At 42.3% G+C, this 17,207-nt stretch overlaps 1 protein-coding gene and 1 long non-coding RNA gene across 2 annotated transcripts in view; both read left to right on the top strand.

The window, feature by feature from the left end:
* The window catches only part of LOC132101391 (mitogen-activated protein kinase kinase kinase 10-like), a 55,906-nt gene extending 40,304 nt beyond the window's left edge, over nucleotides 1-15,602 (top strand). The window contains exons 9-12 of the mRNA XM_059506318.1: nucleotides 818-927; nucleotides 1,092-1,330; nucleotides 2,609-3,140; nucleotides 15,177-15,602. Coding sequence (XP_059362301.1) covers nucleotides 818-927; nucleotides 1,092-1,330; nucleotides 2,609-3,140; nucleotides 15,177-15,592 — 1,297 coding nt within the window. The 3' untranslated portion in view covers nucleotides 15,593-15,602. The remainder of the gene's footprint in view (nucleotides 1-817; nucleotides 928-1,091; nucleotides 1,331-2,608; nucleotides 3,141-15,176) is intronic.
* Nucleotides 5,357-6,886, top strand: LOC132101394 (uncharacterized). Its single transcript, XR_009423170.1, has 4 exons — nucleotides 5,357-5,382; nucleotides 5,471-5,541; nucleotides 6,245-6,309; nucleotides 6,425-6,886. It is a non-coding gene; the product is annotated as an uncharacterized LOC132101394 (long non-coding RNA).
* Nucleotides 15,603-17,207: the final 1,605 nt, after the last annotated feature.

The following is a 17,207-nucleotide window of genomic DNA, read 5'->3' as shown; positions in this document are numbered from 1 at the left end:
TTTAAGTTTATTTAATTTAAAAACTGATATATTTTTGAAGCCTAATAATAAATGTAAAAAAAAAAAAAAAAAATCAGTAGCTGTATTAATATCAGTAATACTGGCCTTCATTCATAAAAAGATGCCATTTAAACAAGTATTTAAAATATACTGTCTTTATGTTGTTTCTACATTAATTTGATTAACTGTGAAATTATTACATTAAAAAATATATTAAAAACGTACAAAAACATTTCTTTTTTTATTGCGATTAATTGCGATTAATCACAGAAAAAATGTGTGATTAATCTAGTTAAAGTTTTTAATCGATTGACAGCACTAATATATATATATATCAAATTTCCATGTTGTGATTACTGCCAAAGCTTTTGTCACAGTATCCAGTACACGATATTGAAAAAAGTTGCAAAAAGTGTTGACATAATACAGTATAACATGTTTAATAACAAAAAGACCTGAACATTTCAATACTGTACAATAATGCATTACCCACACACAAAAAAGTATAAAGGAAACATGTTTCAAACATTAAACTGCAAAATAATTATTAAGGCAGATAGGTAACACTTTTCAATAAGGTCTCATTAGTTAACTTTAGTTGCATGCATTAACAATGAGCAGTAGCTACATCTGTTAAAGAAGTTATTATTCTTTGTTTAAAAATTACTAAACTGTTTATGTTAGCTTGGGTCCATTAAATAATACAGTTACTATTTTTTTTATTTTTTATATAAAATATATTAAAAATTATAAAATACTATTTGTATAACTTCATTTGATTTTTAATTGAAATGTAATCAAGCTGATTGTCTTTTAGGTTAAAATCACTTGGGGAAGGTAAGGTGTGGTCCTCCAGTGCTCCAAATCTGGGGAAGTCCCCAAAACATGCTCCTATGACAGCTGGATTCTCAAGCCTAAATGAAATGGGTGAGTCTGAGTCCTGCTTCTAGACATATAATGAACCTGCCTCTGATTTGAACATTATGACCCAACACAATACATCAAACAGATATCAAATAAAAACCACTAGGACGTTTATGATCTGTTTCTCTTTATTCATGATTAATTCACTACCCTTATCTTCGGTGTAGAGGAGCACTGTGAGTTTGATGACAGCTCCCCAGGACGCCTGGCTCCTGAGCTGGGCAGTAATGGAGCGATGGAGGAGGTGGGTTTCGGATCAGTGGGTTTAGTGCAGGGAATAGGCTCACAGGATTCAGTTCGGCGCTGCAGCCAGAGGAAGAAGAGTGACCTGCTGCTGCTGGGCTGTGCCTCCATACTGGCCGCTGTGGGCCTGGGCTCTGACATCTTCCAGCTGGGACGACAGCAGGTACACATTATGAAAGACTGGGAAAGTGGAAAAGAAAAGTAAGGAACAAAAGAAAAGAGGTTTAATAAGAGGGTTGAGAATTGTTTTTTTTTTCAGTACATTTTTAATGATTGTATTATCATAAGCAAGACTGCAAATATTGATTATTACTTTGTAATTATTATACATCTAGCAGTTACACTTTATTTTAAAGGGATAGTTCACCCAAAAATGAAAATTGTGTTATTAATTACACACTTTAATGTCGTTCCAAAACCAAAAGACCTTCTTTCACTTCGAAACACAAATTAAGATATTTTTGATGAAATCCAAGAGCTTTCTGACCCTGCATAGACCGCAACAGATCTGACAAGTTCAAGAGCCAGAAAGGTAGTACAGACATAGTTAAAACAGTCCATGTGACATCAATGGTTCAAACGCAGTTTTACAAAACTGCAAGAATACTTTTTGTGTGAAAAAATAAAAAAATACAAATTTTATTCAACAATTCTTCTTCTCCAAATCATCTTCTGCCATTAGTGAGAGTGCTCTTGATTATGGCAGAAGACTATTTGAAGAAGAAGGAGAAGAATCGTTAAATAAAATCATTATTTTTGTTTTCTGCTATGTTTTGTATTTTGCTATGTTTCTGGGTCTGGGGACATTTCAGTTGCATTGCTGTCTATGGACGGTCAGAGAGCTCTCGGATTTCATCAAAAATATCTTAATGTGTGTTGAAGATGGTCTTAAAGGTTTGTAATGAAATGAGGGTGAGTAATTTATAAGATAATTTTCATTTTTGAGTGAACTTTCCCTTTAAGCTGTCCTTGTATCTATTATGTATTAATGAACTTAATTTACTTTCTATATGGTTAGGGTTTGGCTTAGGGTTTACTTGCGTGTAATTATGCAGAATTTATTGTTACTATAATAGTAAGTTACATTTAACATTTACTTGTAATACGTAAGTGAATTAATATTTGTAATTTAATATTTAAATAAATAATAGTTTCACAAAATGTATAATCATTAAATAACTATTAAATACTGCAAATTATTTGGGTTATATTGTAATTACATTTTTATATACTACTAATACTTCAATATTTTCTTTCTTTAAAATAATGAGAATGATATTTATTTGAAGAGAAAAAACATGTTCAGCTCACATTTCACTGCAAAATAGAATATTTATTTTGCATAAAGAAAATATTTTTCACACTACTAAAAATATTTGTTTTGTAGTAATTCTCATTTTGTTTTTTATATGTATTGCTCTATATTATATTATTATTCTAGATGAGTCAAGATGAGCAGGACCTGAGAGAGGAGCAGAGGAAGAAGGAGGGATTGTTTCAGCGCACGGGACGATTCAGACGCAGCACCTCTCCACCCAGCCGCACACTGTCACTCTCCCTGTCCCACAACCGCCATCACGACTCCACCCTGCCCTGCATGGACCCGTCTCCTTCCGTCACCCTCCTCTCTTTGTCCTCCCTCTCTGACTGCAACTCCACCAAGTCCCTGTTGCCCTCTGATTCTGATGACTTTGCCTCGACCCCTAGTAGTGCTCACCCAGTGGTCTCTCCCGCGCTGTCATTAAACCCTCTGCTGGACCTGAGGGCGGAGAGCTTCAAACGAGAGCCCAATCAATCCCTCACACCCACCCATGTGTCTGCAGCTATGGCGTTAAACCGCGGGCACCGTCGCACGCCCTCTGATGGGGCCATCCGTCCTCGAGCGCAGACGGTCGTGGGACATCGGCGCACCCCCTCTGATGGGAGTATGCCCTTCCCACCCGAACAAGCCCCAACCATTACACCATATACAGGTGAAATGCTGTTTGGGATTGTGTGAATCTCTGTTGAAACATTTGCATTATCATAATCTTATATTTAATCGTAACTTGCATGATTCCATTTTAACTGTAATTTTTCCATGATACTTCCATGATATGTAAGTACTTTACAAAAAAAAGTATTTATTTATTTATTTTTGCTCTGCTTTTAAAGGTAATTTAGTAAATGTCACAATAACATAAAAGACAATATTTTAGAACCACTAGGATTTATTTAAACTTTTTTCTTAGTGTTTCTCATGAATATCAATAAGATTATTTTTTTTAAATATAATTTTTTAAAATTACTTTCAGATAGCATAAAGAGTAATATTTGTCATAACTTTCTGTATTTTTGTATGCTCAGTAGTGATTGCTGTTACTGTATTACAGTATTTTATTGTGTTTTATATATATATATATATATATATATATATATATATATATATATATATATATATATATATATATATATATATATATATATATATAAAACATATAATTAGAATAACATCAAAAAGTCGATTTATTTCACTAATTCCATTCAAAAAGTGAAACTTGTATTTCTTTAATTTTGATGATTATAACTGACAACTAAGAAAAATCACAAATTCAGTATCTCAGAAAATTAAAATATTACTTTAATTTAATTTATTACACCAATACAATGAAAGGATTTTTAGAAATCTTGGCCAACTAAAAAGTATGAACATGAAAAGTAAGAGTATGTACAGCACTCAATACATAGTTGGGGCGCCTTTTGCCTGAATTACTGCAGCAATGTGGCATGGCATGGAGTCGATCAGTCTGTGGCACTGCTCAGGTGTTATGAGAGCCCAGGTTGCTCTGATAGTGGCTTTCAGCTCTTCTGCATTGTTTGGTCTGACATATCACATCTTCCTCTTCACAATACCCCATAGATTTTCTATGGGGTTTGCTGGCTAAGAACAGGGATACCATGGTCCTTAAACCAGGTATTGATAGTTTTGGCACTGTGTGCAGGTGCCAAGAAATCGAGAAGGGTCTCGATTTATATAATACGTTATATTAGTAGGCCTACTAATTTTTTTTTTTTATCGTTTAATCACCAGCACAGCGTCTTGTCTCCATTGGCAACACTGATTGCAAGTGACGTCACAGGTAGCGGAGAGTGCAAGTAGCGATTGCAAGTGACATTGTAATTTAGTTTCTTTTTTCTTGTCTTCGCCACCTGGCTACTGTTATAAAATGTTGGGAAATTCAAACAAAAAGTAATCAAAAAATTTAACAAAATAAAAAATAAAGACTGCAAGGGATGTCACTAGCGGAAGTGCAAGTGTCTGAGAGTGCAAGTCTGAGAGTGCAAGTTCAAGTCTGCAGCCAGACCCTCTTGAAGAAATCTGCATTTCCATAAAGTTGGTCAGCAGCAGGAAGCATGTGGCAAGAAGTGCTCTAAAATTTCCTGGTATACGGCTGTGTTGACCTTGGACCTCAGAAAACACAGTGGACCAACACCACAGATTAGCCTGGTTAAAACCAGACCCTTTTCAGTTGAAACTGAGTTAGGGTCTGGCAAAGTCTATTAGACGTCTCGTTTCTAAAGGGGCGTCACCGACAGACCTCGTTCAAATGCCTCTGGGCGCAATTGGATAGACCTAAAACCAATCAGAGCGATGAAGGAGATGACGTATGCAGAGCGAATCCAAAGCGAATCCAGTCGGTAAGAGTAACCCCAGAGTGCAGTCTGGACGATGGGGCGGGGCGACACTTCGAGGAGGAGCGACACGTGTCGCCCCGCCCATATTTGTTTTCCCCTCCTTTGACATTTTGCTCCGAGCCAGCAGGGGGCAGTTTGCGTTGAAATAAACAGAACGGTGGCAACTGCAGAAGTAGAGTAATAACGCTATTCCACGTTGATTGCATGAGGTGAGTTAAAGTGGTTGTGTAAATATATTATAATATTAAATGCGATGTTCGATCATTTATTTATCCATGGTACGTTCAATTTGAATAATTATTGTTCATAATTGTTATAAATTGCTCATTTTATTGTTCTTTGTGGATTGTAACAGTACACTCTGTACATGGCTTTAGTTCTTAGGTTTGATTTTACAGAGGTATGCCATTACATTTGTCAAGTTATTTGAACAGACATGCATGATTATTGTGTGTATATTATTATTATTATTTTTCAGGATGACATGATCAGGAGGTGGTGGTGTTCTGTACTCCTCCTGGACAGCTTCACTCCGCAAATGTATGTAGCTGTTTGAATGTTGCTACATGAAACATTACTCTGTACTGTATCTAGCAATATACCTACCTCTTGACATTTGTTCTTTTAGAGCTCAACCACTGAGGGGAGGAACTTCACCATTCAAAAGACAATGTCTTCAGGCAGAGTCCAGCAAAGCAGGTTATTTGTGCACATACATTCATTAAGAAATAATCATTACATGTGTGTACATGCAGAGGTATTTTAGGTATTACAGCTATATAGTTGTTCAGATATGAAATTGGGATTATGTACAAGTACTATATTGGTCAACACCGCGGATTATTTCATATATAGCTATCAGTTAACATCAGCATCAAAGACATTTAAAAGCATTTCATCTTTCATCTAATGTGGATTTTGTTCACCATATAAGACAGAAATATTTATATTCAATGTAAAAGATCTTCATGTGGATCATGCATACAAATATATACAAATATCTCACTGGATTATTACAATTAATGGCAAAATGAATGTGTGGAAATGTAAACTAATATATCCTACTGACACACTACAGCAAAAGATATAAATAATTGGCTTAAAACTATTTTTTTCAATGTGAAAATACTAACATGCCTAATACTTCTGCACAGTACTGTATATATTAACATTTTATTAGTGGTATTATAAAAGAATGAGTATGCAGTTGTGACAACAATCTATAGAGTTTGTTTAAAGCAAGGTTGTCTGTAGTCAGTGTTTATATAATGTTTAATAACTTTTATATACTTTTATAAATAAACCTATGTATGTTTTTGATTCAACAGCTTCTCCTGGAAATCCTCAGTGAAGTTTTGTCAGCGGATGACTCTGCATATTTGACACTTTCTCTGGTTTGCAGATGGTTTAGGGATGTGGTCACTCAAGAAGTTTTCCGGAAAGCGGCACACTTTGCCTGGCTAGACAGTAAGATTTCCCCCTGTTTAATGCTCATTCTCCAATTGAACTTTGTAGTATGAGGCTGTTAAACTTTTTTTATTATTATTATTATCTTTCCTGTATTTTGTCTTTACACTATAAGTTGTGGCCAACTGGAAGAATTGTCCTCCTGTCTACCAGAACGAGTTCAGATGGATGTACAGCATCAGGGAATGCTTGCAGTTCAGAGCCCTTTTCAAGTTTAACCCACCAGGGTACAGGGAAAAGGTCGGCGTGGTGATCTTCTGGGCTTTTGTTTACACAGGATTTTGTTCCAAGGACTGTTTTTTTTTTTTTTTTTTTTTTTTTTGCGGCATGAAACATTTGTGTGTTCATTGAAGGGAAATAGAGAATGAACTGAGATCAACTGGTTTTAATGTATTAATTGATGTCATTTAAAGTTAAACTTTGCAGTGTATAATGTTTTAATAAAAAAGCTATGGCAAACACGTGCATTACAAAAGGTTTCAGTCATTTACATCAGTCTATCATTCTTTAAGGTTTCTCATATTTGATGGTAACATCATTTGCTATGCATTGCTCATAATGAATTCTTAATTTAGTTGTGACAATTCAGTGTAATTTTTCAATTACCAATGATTTTGATAAACAATGAAGTGTTTAAAGGGGTGATTAAATTGTCACAGTGTCTGGGTTGTGTTCCCTGGGGTTCCACTAGGTGTCCTCAGTTCCCACGGTGTTTATCATATTATCACTTCCTGTCTCCTTATTTGGTCACCTTCCTCCTTGTTTAGTTAATTGATTGTTCCCCACCTGTCTCCTGTTTCCCCATTATCCTTTTGTGTATATAACCCGGTCTGTCTTAGTATGTGTCACGGAGTCGTTGTTTATTCATGTCCGTCAGTTCGTGCCCTTGCCTTGTCTTCTTGTTTAGTTTATGTTTTGGATGGATGTTTCCTATTGACCCCTGCCTGGACTGTTTATGCTGTTTGGATTACCCCTTAATAAAAGACTTACTTGCAATTGGTTCTATCTCCGTGCTTCATTGGATCCCGGCCGTGACAGAACGACTCCGTCATTCTAGGAACCAGCGGTATGTCGTCTTTCCGTTCCCCAGCCAAGATGGCGGAGCGGCGAGCCAAGTATCTTCAGTTGATCGCCCTCCGCCAAGAGGGAAATGAAGTGGGTGCCCTGGCTCAGGTGTTCTGGTCAACCTGTCCTCCAACCAATACGCTTGTATAGGTCGTTTGTCCAAATCCCTGAAATACGACCCATCAGAGCGTATACTACAATTGCGCCCCTATCGGCAAAAGGTCGTTTTCATATTAATGTTTTGTACTCTTTTATTTGCACTCTGGTTTGCGTTTCGTGTAGCTCAGTTGGTAGATTATTGCGCTATACATTGATCCCAGGGAACGGACATGCATGAAAATGTATATGCTCAATAAATCATAATTTAGCATGATTTCTGTGAGGGTTAGGTTTAGGGGTGGGGTTAGGTGTGGTCATTCAAACGAATAAGCAACCTAGTAAAATATGTAGGAAATACTGTGAGATCGGTGTAAAAAGCCCACACATTGCATTTAAATAAACGTGCTTTCTGATTGGTAATGACGTTATACGTCATTTCATGACGACAGACACAACGAGATACTGTCATTATTTTTACGCCCGCTAGAGGGCGTTTAACTTTAAAACGTAAATATAGGTCGTAAAAGGTGCTTGCACAAACAACCTATATGGTCGTTTTTTGTTGGAGGACAGGCTCGTTCTGGTCCCTGGCCGAGGGCATGGGCTACAATGATGCGGCCCTCAAGGACTATTTCAATGGCGGGCTGGATGATCCAGTGTCTCAGGAAGAGATGGCGCAGTTAGAGACACTGGAATTCTGGGAATTCGTGCGCTACCTGCAGCATCGGCTTCGGTGGGATGCCCCAGCCACTTCTGTCTCTTCCGGCGGGGTGGTCGTCAGCCCAGCACCACTGCCCAGGATTGCAACCAGCCAAGCGCCACAACCCAAGATGACCGCCAGTCCAGCACCACTGCCCAGGATGGCTATCAGCCAAGCGCCACAGCACAAGATGGCCGCTAACCCAGCACCAATGCCCAAATTGGCCACCGTTCCAGCGCCACAACCCAAGATGGCCGCCAGTCCAGCACCACTGCCCAGGATGGCTACCAGCCAAGCGCCACCATCCAAGATGGCCGCCAGTCCAGCATCACTGCCCAGGATGGCTACCAGCCAAGCGCCACAGCACAAGATGGCCGCTAACCCAGCGCCAATGCCCAAATTGGCCACCGTTCCAGCGCCACAGCCCAAGATGGCCGCCAACCCAGCGCCAATGCCCAAATTGGCCACCAGTCCAGCGTCACAGTACAAGATGGCCGCCAGCCCAGTGCCAATGCCCACTTTGGCCAACGGTTCAGTGCCACAGCCCAAGATGGCCGTCAGCCTAGCGCCACAGCACAAGATGGCCGCTAACCCAGCGCCAATGCCCAAATTGGCCACCGGTCCAGCGCCACAGTACAAGATGGCCGCCAGTCCAGCACCACAACCCCAGAGGGCCGCCAGACCAGCACCACAGTACAAGATGGCCGCCTGTCCAGAGTCATGGCCCAAGATGGCTGCTTGCCCAGCGCCGCTGCACAGGATGAGAGTCTCAGCTGACCCTCCGGAGTCGAGTCAGGTGCCCGTGGACCCTCCGGAGTCGAGTCAGGTGCCCGTGGACCCTCCGGAGTCGAGTCAGGTGCCCGTGGACCCTCCGGAGTCGAGTCAGGTGCCCGTGGACCCTCCGGAGTCGAGTCAGGTGCCCGTGGTCCCTCCGGAGTCGAGTCAGGTGCCAGGGAACTCTCCAGAGTTAGGGCTTATCACCGGTGACCTTCCAGAGTCAGGGCTTATCACCGGTGACCTTCCAGAGTCAGGGCTTATCACCGGTGACCTTCCAGAGTCAGGGCTTGTCACCGGTGACCTTCCAGAGTCAGGGCTAGTCACCGATGACCTTCCAGAGCCAGGGCTAGTCACCGATGACCTTCCAGAGCCAGGGCTAGTCACCGATGACCTTCCTGAGTCAGGGCTAGTCACCGATGACCTTCCAGAGTCCGGGCTAGTCATTGATGACCCTCCAGAGTCGAGTCGGGTTCCAGATGACCCTCCAGAGTCAAGGCTAGTCACTGTTAACCCTCCAGAGTCAGGGCTAGTCACCGCTGATGCTCCAGAGTTAGGGCTAGTCACCGTTGACCTTTCAGAGTCAAGTCAAGTCACCTTTGACCTTTCAGAGCTGAGTCAAGTCACCGGTGATCTTCAAGGACTGAGTCAAGTCACCGGTGATCTTCAAGGACTGAGTCAAGTCACCATTGATCTTCATGAGCAAATGCAAGTCACCAATGATCTTCATGAGCAGTGTCAGGCCAGCACCGATCTTCTGGAGTCCAGTAGAGACACCATGGAATTACCAGAGTCTCGTCCTCCCGTTGATCCGGCCGCACGGAAGTGATGGCTCCGTCTTCTTCTTCTTCTTCTGCTCCGCCCTGGGGGGCTTCCGCTCTGACCACACGGATATGGTGGTCTTCCGCTCCGCCCTGGGGGGCGCTTGCCCTGACTACACGGTTGTGGTGGTCTTCCGCTCCGCCCTGGAGGGCTCTGGCCTTGACCACAAGGGTGTGGTGGTCTTCTGCTCCGCCCTGGGGGGCTTCATGTTGTTTTTTCCTTTGGTTTTTGTGTTAATGTCTGTCCCTGTTCCTTTCTGTCAGTCTGGCCCTCCGTCCCTCCCCCTGAACCTCCTCCTGTCCTCCTCCCTCCTGGTCTTTCTGTGTTGTGTTTACATTCTGGTGCCTGTTCCCCATGTTTTTCTTTTCTGGCCCTCCGTCCCTCCCCCTGAGCCTCCACCTGTCCACCTCCCTCCTGCTCTCTGTTTTGTGTCTGTCTTGGAGTGTCTGGGAGCCGCTCCGTAGAAGGGGGGTACTGTCACAGTGTCTGGGTTGTGTTCCCTGGGGTTCCACTAGGTGTCCTCAGTTCCCACGGTGTTTATCATATTATCACTTCCTGTCTCCTTATTTGGTCACCTTCCTCCTTGTTTAGTTAATTGATTGTTCCCCACCTGTCTCCTGTTTCCCCATTATCCTTTTGTGTATATAACCCGGTCTGTCTTAGTATGTGTCACGGAGTCGTTGTTTATTCATGTCCGTCAGTTCGTGCCCTTGCCTTGTCTTCTTGTTTAGTTTATGTTTTGGATGGATGTTTCCTATTGACCCCTGCCTGGACTGTTTATGCTGTTTGGATTACCCCTTAATAAAAGACTTACTTGCAATTGGTTCTATCTCCGTGCTTCATTGGATCCCGGCCGTGACATAAATGTATTATGTTTTTATATAGAAGCGGGTAACTAAATAAATTCAGGATTAATGAGGTTTTCAGTAGTGCAGTTCAGAAAACAAATAAGACAGAAAGTGACGAGTGTTTTTGGGCAAGTTCTTTAGAACCTGTATAGTTCCTTCCTTGCAAAAAGTAACCATGGATTTATTGTAGTAAAAATATTTGTTGGCATATTAATTACCATGTCCTGTAATTATAAAAACACCATAGTTTAACTATAGTTTTTGTTGCAGAACCATGGTAAATTTTCGTAGGGGCTAAGGGAATGTTCAGTAAATTATTGGTGACATTCAGAGACTGGTGACAATTTGTTACACACACACACACACACACATATATATATATATATATATATATATATATATAAAATTTGAATATATAAATCAAGGTACTCCATGACTATCTACATAACCATACTTCGCATTATATTGCGTGTCATTTTCAAAAACCAGCGAGTAATGCCGAGGTAGCGTCTACAGCCGTTGAGGGAGTAATTGTAAATTAGACCATTTATTTCTGTTCTGTTCGTCGTATTCCAAAACTCTTTGTATTTATACGGATGTTGTGGAAACGCAACAATAAATGCAAAAACACAACATTTATATTCGCTTTTTAATTTATATTAAAAGTTTATTCATCTGAGCGTCTACTTCCGCATTCCAATCCTGCAGCTGTAAAATCGTCACTCATCTGTACACCAATAAGCTCATCTTAATCATAAACCAATAACCGCTGAGGTGGGCGGGGCGACACGTGTCGCTCCGCCCCAACGTGTCGCCCCGCCCCATCGTCCAGACTGCACTCTGGGCTACTACGTCGGTAAGACAGCGATAACATCTTTTTTAGATATGAAGGCTTCAAGTGTTGTTCTTTGCTCGGGTTTTAACGCAAAGTTAAAGTTTAAATCACTTAAAACAGACGCGATAGCAGTTTCGAACGAATGTTCCTCTGCAGCATCCATCTTTGTAATGTACAAAATCTGCTTTACCTTCGCTGCGCTGTCGTCATCGTGTAAACCCCGCCTCAACGTTTCTGATTGGTGCCGCGATTTCGGCGGCACAGAAACGAGCTAGATAGTCCTCTTTGCCAGACTATTCTGTAGAGAGAATTGAAATTCGCCGGACGTAGTCTGTCGAGGCGGCAATCCCCGAACCCGGTGGTGGACACCGGAAGTAAGGGATGCCGTCAAGCTGAAGAAGGAGTCCTATTGGGCCTGGTTGGCTTGTGGGACTCCTGAGGCAGCTGATAGGTACCGGCAGGCCAAGCGGACTGCAGCCCGGGTGGTTGTGGAGGCAAAAACTCGGGCCTGGGAGGAGTTCGGTGAGGCCATGGAGAAGGACTACCGGTCGGCCTCGAAGAGATTCTGGCAAACCGTCCGGCGCCTCAGGAGAGGGAAGCAGCGCCCTACCAATGCTGTTTACAGTAGAGGTGGGGAGCTGTTGACCTCAACTGGGGATGTCGTTGGACGGTGGAAGGAATACTTCGAGGATCTCCTCAATCCCGCTGTCACGTCTTCCATTGAGGAAGCAGAGGCTGAGGGCTCAGATGTGGACTCGTCCATCACCCAAGCTGAAGTCACCGAGGTAGTCAAGAAACTCCTCGGTGGCAAGGCACCGGGGGTGGATGAGATCCGCCCTGAGTACATCAAGTCTCTGGATGTTGTGGGGCTGTCTTGGCTGACACGCCTCTGCAGCATCGCGTGGCAGTCGGGGACGGTGCCTCTGGGATGGCAGACCGGGGTGGTGGTCCCTCTTTTTAAGAAGGGGGACCGGAGGGTGTGTTCCAACTACAGGGGGATCACACTTCTCAGCCTCCCTGGGAAAGTCTATGCCAGGGTACTGGAGAGGAGAATCCGGCCGATAGTAGAACCTCGGATTCAGGAGGAACAGTGTGGTTTTCGTCCAGGCCGTGGAACACTGGACCAGCTCTATACCCTCTACGGGGTGCTGGAGGGTTCATGGGAGTTTGCCCAACCAGTCCACATGTGCTTTGTGGATTTGGAGAAGGCATTCGACTGTGTCCCTCACGGCGGCCTGTGGAGGGTGCTCCGGGAGTATGGGGTCCGGGGCCCTTTGCTAAGGGCTATCCGGTCCCTGTACGACCGGAGCAGGAGCTTGGTTCGTATTGCCAGCAGTAAGTCAGACTTGTTCCCGGTGCGTGTTGGACTCCGGTAGGGCTGCCCTTTGTCGCCGGTTCTGTTCATGATTTTTATGGACAGAATTTCTAGGCGCAGCCAGGGGCCGGAGGGGGTCAGGTTTGGTGACAACACGATTTCGTCTCTGCTCTTTGCGGATGATGTTGTCGTGTTGGCTCCATCAAGCCAGGACCTTCAGCATGCACTGGGACGGTTTGCAGCCGAGTGTGAAGCGGCTGGGATGAGAATCAGCACCTCCAAATCCGAGGCCATGGTCCTCAGTCGGAAAAGGGTGGCTTGCCCACTTCAGGTTGGTGGAGAGTTCCTGCCTCAAGTGGAGGAGTTTAAGTATCTTGGGGTCTTGTTCACGAGTGAGGGAAGGATGGAACGGGAGATTGACAGACGGATCGGTGCAGCTTCTGCAGTAATGCGGTCGATGTACCTGTCTGTCGTGGTGAAGAAAGAGCTGAGCCGCAAGGCGAAGCTCTCGATTTACCGGTCAATCTACGTTCCTACTCTCACCTATGGTCATGAGCTTTGGGTCATGACCGAAAGGACAAGATCCCGGATACAGGCGGCCGAAATGAGCTTTCTCCGCAGGGTGGCTGGGCGATCCCTTAGAGATAGGGTGAGAAGCTCAGTCACCCGGGAGGAGCTCAGAGTAGAGCCGCTGCTCCTCCACATCGAGAGGGGTCAGCTGAGGTGGCTCGGGCATCTGTTCCGGATGCCTCCTGGACGCCTTCCCGGGAAGGTGTTCCGGGCGTGTCCCACTGGGAGGAGACCCCGGGGAAGACCTAGGACACGCTGGAGAAACTATGTCTCCCGGCTGGCCTGGGAACGCCTCGGTGTCCCCCCAGAAGAGCTGGAGGAAGTGTCTAGGGAGAGGGAAGTCTGGGGTTCTCTGCTTAGACTGCTGCCCCCGCGACCCGGCCCCGGATAAGCGGAAGAAGACGGATGGATGGATGGATGGATGGCCGGACGTAGTCTGGGTTTTCCCAGGCTACCAGCAGATGACATGGCACTGCAAACCATCACTGACTGTGGAAACTTTACACTGAACCTCAAGCAACGTGGATTGTGGTGCCTCTCCTCTCTTCCTGCAGACTCTGGGACCCTGATTTCCAAAGGAAATGCAAAATTTACTTTCATCAGAGAACATAACTTTGGACCACTCAGCAGCAGTCCAGTACTTTTTGTCTTTTAGATGCTTCTGACACTGTCTGTTGTTCAAGAGTGGCTTGACACAAGGAATGCGACAGCTGAAACCCTTGTCTTTCATACGTCTGTGCGTAGTAGTTCTTGAAGGACCGACTCCAGCTGTAGTCCATTCTTTGTGAATCTCCCCCACATTTTTAATGGGTTTTGTTTCACAATCCTTTCCAGGGTGCAGTTATCCCTATTGCTTGTACACTTTTTTTCTGCCACATCTTTTCCTTCCCTTCACCTCTCTATTAATGTGCTTGGACATAGAGCTCTGTGAACAGCCAGCCTCTTTTGCAATGACCTTTTGTGTCATGCCCTCCTTGTGCAAAGTGTCAATGGTCGTCTTTTGGATAACTGTCAAGTCAGCAATCTTCCCCATGATTGTGTAGCCTACAGAACTAGATTGAGAGACCATTTAAAGGCCTTTGCAGGTGTTTTGGGTTAATTAGCTGATTAGAGTGTGGCACCAGGTGTATTCAATATTGAACCTTTTCACAATATTCTAATTTTCTAAGATACTGAATTTGGGATTTTCCTTAGTTGTCAGTTATAATCATCAAAATTAAAAGAAATAAACATTTGAAATATATCAGTCTGTGTGTAATGAATGAATATAACATACAAGTTTAACTTTTTGAATGGAATTAGTGAAACAAATCAACTTTTTGATGATATTCTAATTATATGACCAGCACCTGTAATGTAGATTTTTAAAATAATACAGTATTTGTTTCATATTATAGTAATGAGAATTCATTTTTTCCTTTTTTTGCAATTATATTCTCAGTATTGATTCTCAAATTGTTATTAATATAGTTTTTCTTTGTTTTGTATAGTTTTTCTACTTTTGCTTTTCAGTATATGTAATATTGTATATAATATTTATATTTTATATAACCTTTTTATATATATTATATTTGAATATATCATTTTAAAATCTTTTATTTTCATGTTAAGGTACATACATTTTAAATATTTATATTTTTTAAATGTGCTTTATGGAAAATAATTGTCACAGTGAGTGCAAAAAATCTTAATGGTATTAAATGCATGCCTCAGTAAGAAAATACAATGTTTTATATGTCTTGATTTTTGGATGAAAATTTATATATGGTTACATATCTTGTTTGTGAATTCTAATATAACTTGAAGAGTCCTTTATGTCGTTCATATGTTCTCCTCCAGGTTCTCGTGAAACTCTTGACATTCCACGCCTGCCTGACCCATCCGTGGTTTATCCCTCAGGCCATCGGCGCAAACCTCCTCCTCCCATCCCCATCCCCAAGCCAGAGCCAGACAGCCATACAGGCACACTCGAGCGTCCCAAAACCCTTGAGTTCGCTCCTCGCCCCAGACCCACCCCAGCTCGAGCACGTCCGGACCCCTGGAAACTATCATCTCTGTCCCAGACGCTCAGTTCGTCTTCAGGTAGCAGCTGCGACAGTCCGCTGGGCTCGGGTGACAGCGGAGTGAGCGCTGGAGCGGGTGTTGTCCATCAAAGCCTTCTCGACATGGACATGGAAGGCCAGAGCAAGGACAACACCATCCCCCTGTGCGGAAAACACCCCCAGGCCACTCTATGCGGACAACATTTCTCGTAAGAAGACTACTGGCACCCTGAACCAGCACTCTGTGGCCGTCCTAAGAGTTTTCCCCACAGTTTGTCACATGATCCCATCAGACCATATTCTCTGGCAGCTCTAATGGAAAAGCTGCTCTCTGCAGTAGCTAGACAGCCACCTTCTGGACAGGTTAAAAGATAAATGACCTTGATTTGTGTATCCCAGCCTGTCCTCAATGACTTATTCTCAGTGAGTTTAATGGCCCTCATCACAGCTGCGATCGGTTGGTTAAACAGTGGCCTGTAGTGAGCAGGAGAGGCCAGTCTACCTACTGTAGGTCTGTGACCTTCCTTGTTCGTCCATATCTCTGTTATCATAGGGCCAGTCTCTCGCCTCTTCTTCTTCATCATGGTCTCCGTGGGTACAACTTGTTTTTTGGCCTGGAAAAAAAATATAGTTTTTTTTCCCCCTCCAGTGTGTGCATTATAAAGTTCAGCGATGCTTTCTGTATTTAAATTCAGGAGAATTGTGTGTGCAGTTAATTGCAATGATACAGGAAGCTCTTCTGTGAGTTGCATTCATTGTAATATATTGATACAATATAAAAATAGGTGTACCACAAGAAATTTATATTTTTCTTTTTTTGACAAAAAAAAACGAACAGCCTACTGTACATCTCAAAGGACTCTCTGCATGACCTAATCAGAATGTAAGAGCGGTCCAAACATGAAAAGATATATGAGCAGATGCTTTCTCTCCATGTGTGGAAGTACTTAGCTCTTTCCAAGAATAGGGTACACTTTTTTTTAAAGCCTTAGAAGCATAAATCTCATGTTTTTGGTTACGAAAACAATTGTCATGAAATGAAAAAAAAAATCTCACATTTTTGTATTCCCCTTAAAATGGGAATTTTGGCCCGACCCACCTCAGAAGCCTTAAACTTTATTGATGTATTCAACAAATATAATGCTAAATTATACGTATACACATTATACATATAATACATAAACTGATATTCAGTTCATTCGTATATTTTAATGACAACAAAAGTTTACCTGTCTCACATTTTGTGTACAACCCTGCATAGTGTAATACACATAAGCAAAAAATTTAATTGCATGTTCTCAAATTAAATATGACCAGCTCAGCTTTCAACTGTATTAAAGAAAAAAAGATATATTATGTTTATTGCAAGAAAAAAATAACAAAATTAAATGAACCAGGTGAACTCTATATAAACCCTATATAGTGATTCTAAATCAATTCTACACTAGTGTTCAACATTTTGGGTTTGGAAAGATTTTTTACGTTCTTGAATGAAGTCTTTTATGTTCACCAAGGCTGCATTCATTTGATAAAATAGAGTATAAACAGTAATATTGTGAAATAATATATTACAAATGAATATGTTTTCAAATGTAATTTATTCATGTGAGGCAAAGCTGAATTTTGAGAAGTCATTACTCCAGTCTTCAGCGTCGCATGATCCTTCGGTGCTCAAGAAACATTTCTTGTTACTATCTATGTTAAAAACAGTTGTGTTGCTTAATATTTAAAAATAACTTTTTTAACAATGTAAAAGTATTTATTGTCCCTTTTGATCAGCTTAAGTACTGGCCCAAACTTTTGCACTGGAATGTGTATGTCCCACATT

This window comes from Carassius carassius, chromosome 23 (assembly GCF_963082965.1).
Source record: "Carassius carassius chromosome 23, fCarCar2.1, whole genome shotgun sequence".
NCBI lineage: Eukaryota > Metazoa > Chordata > Actinopteri > Cypriniformes > Cyprinidae > Carassius > Carassius carassius.
The sequence above is the reverse complement of the archived record's forward strand: the minus strand, read 5'-3'. Positions and strand labels throughout refer to the sequence as shown.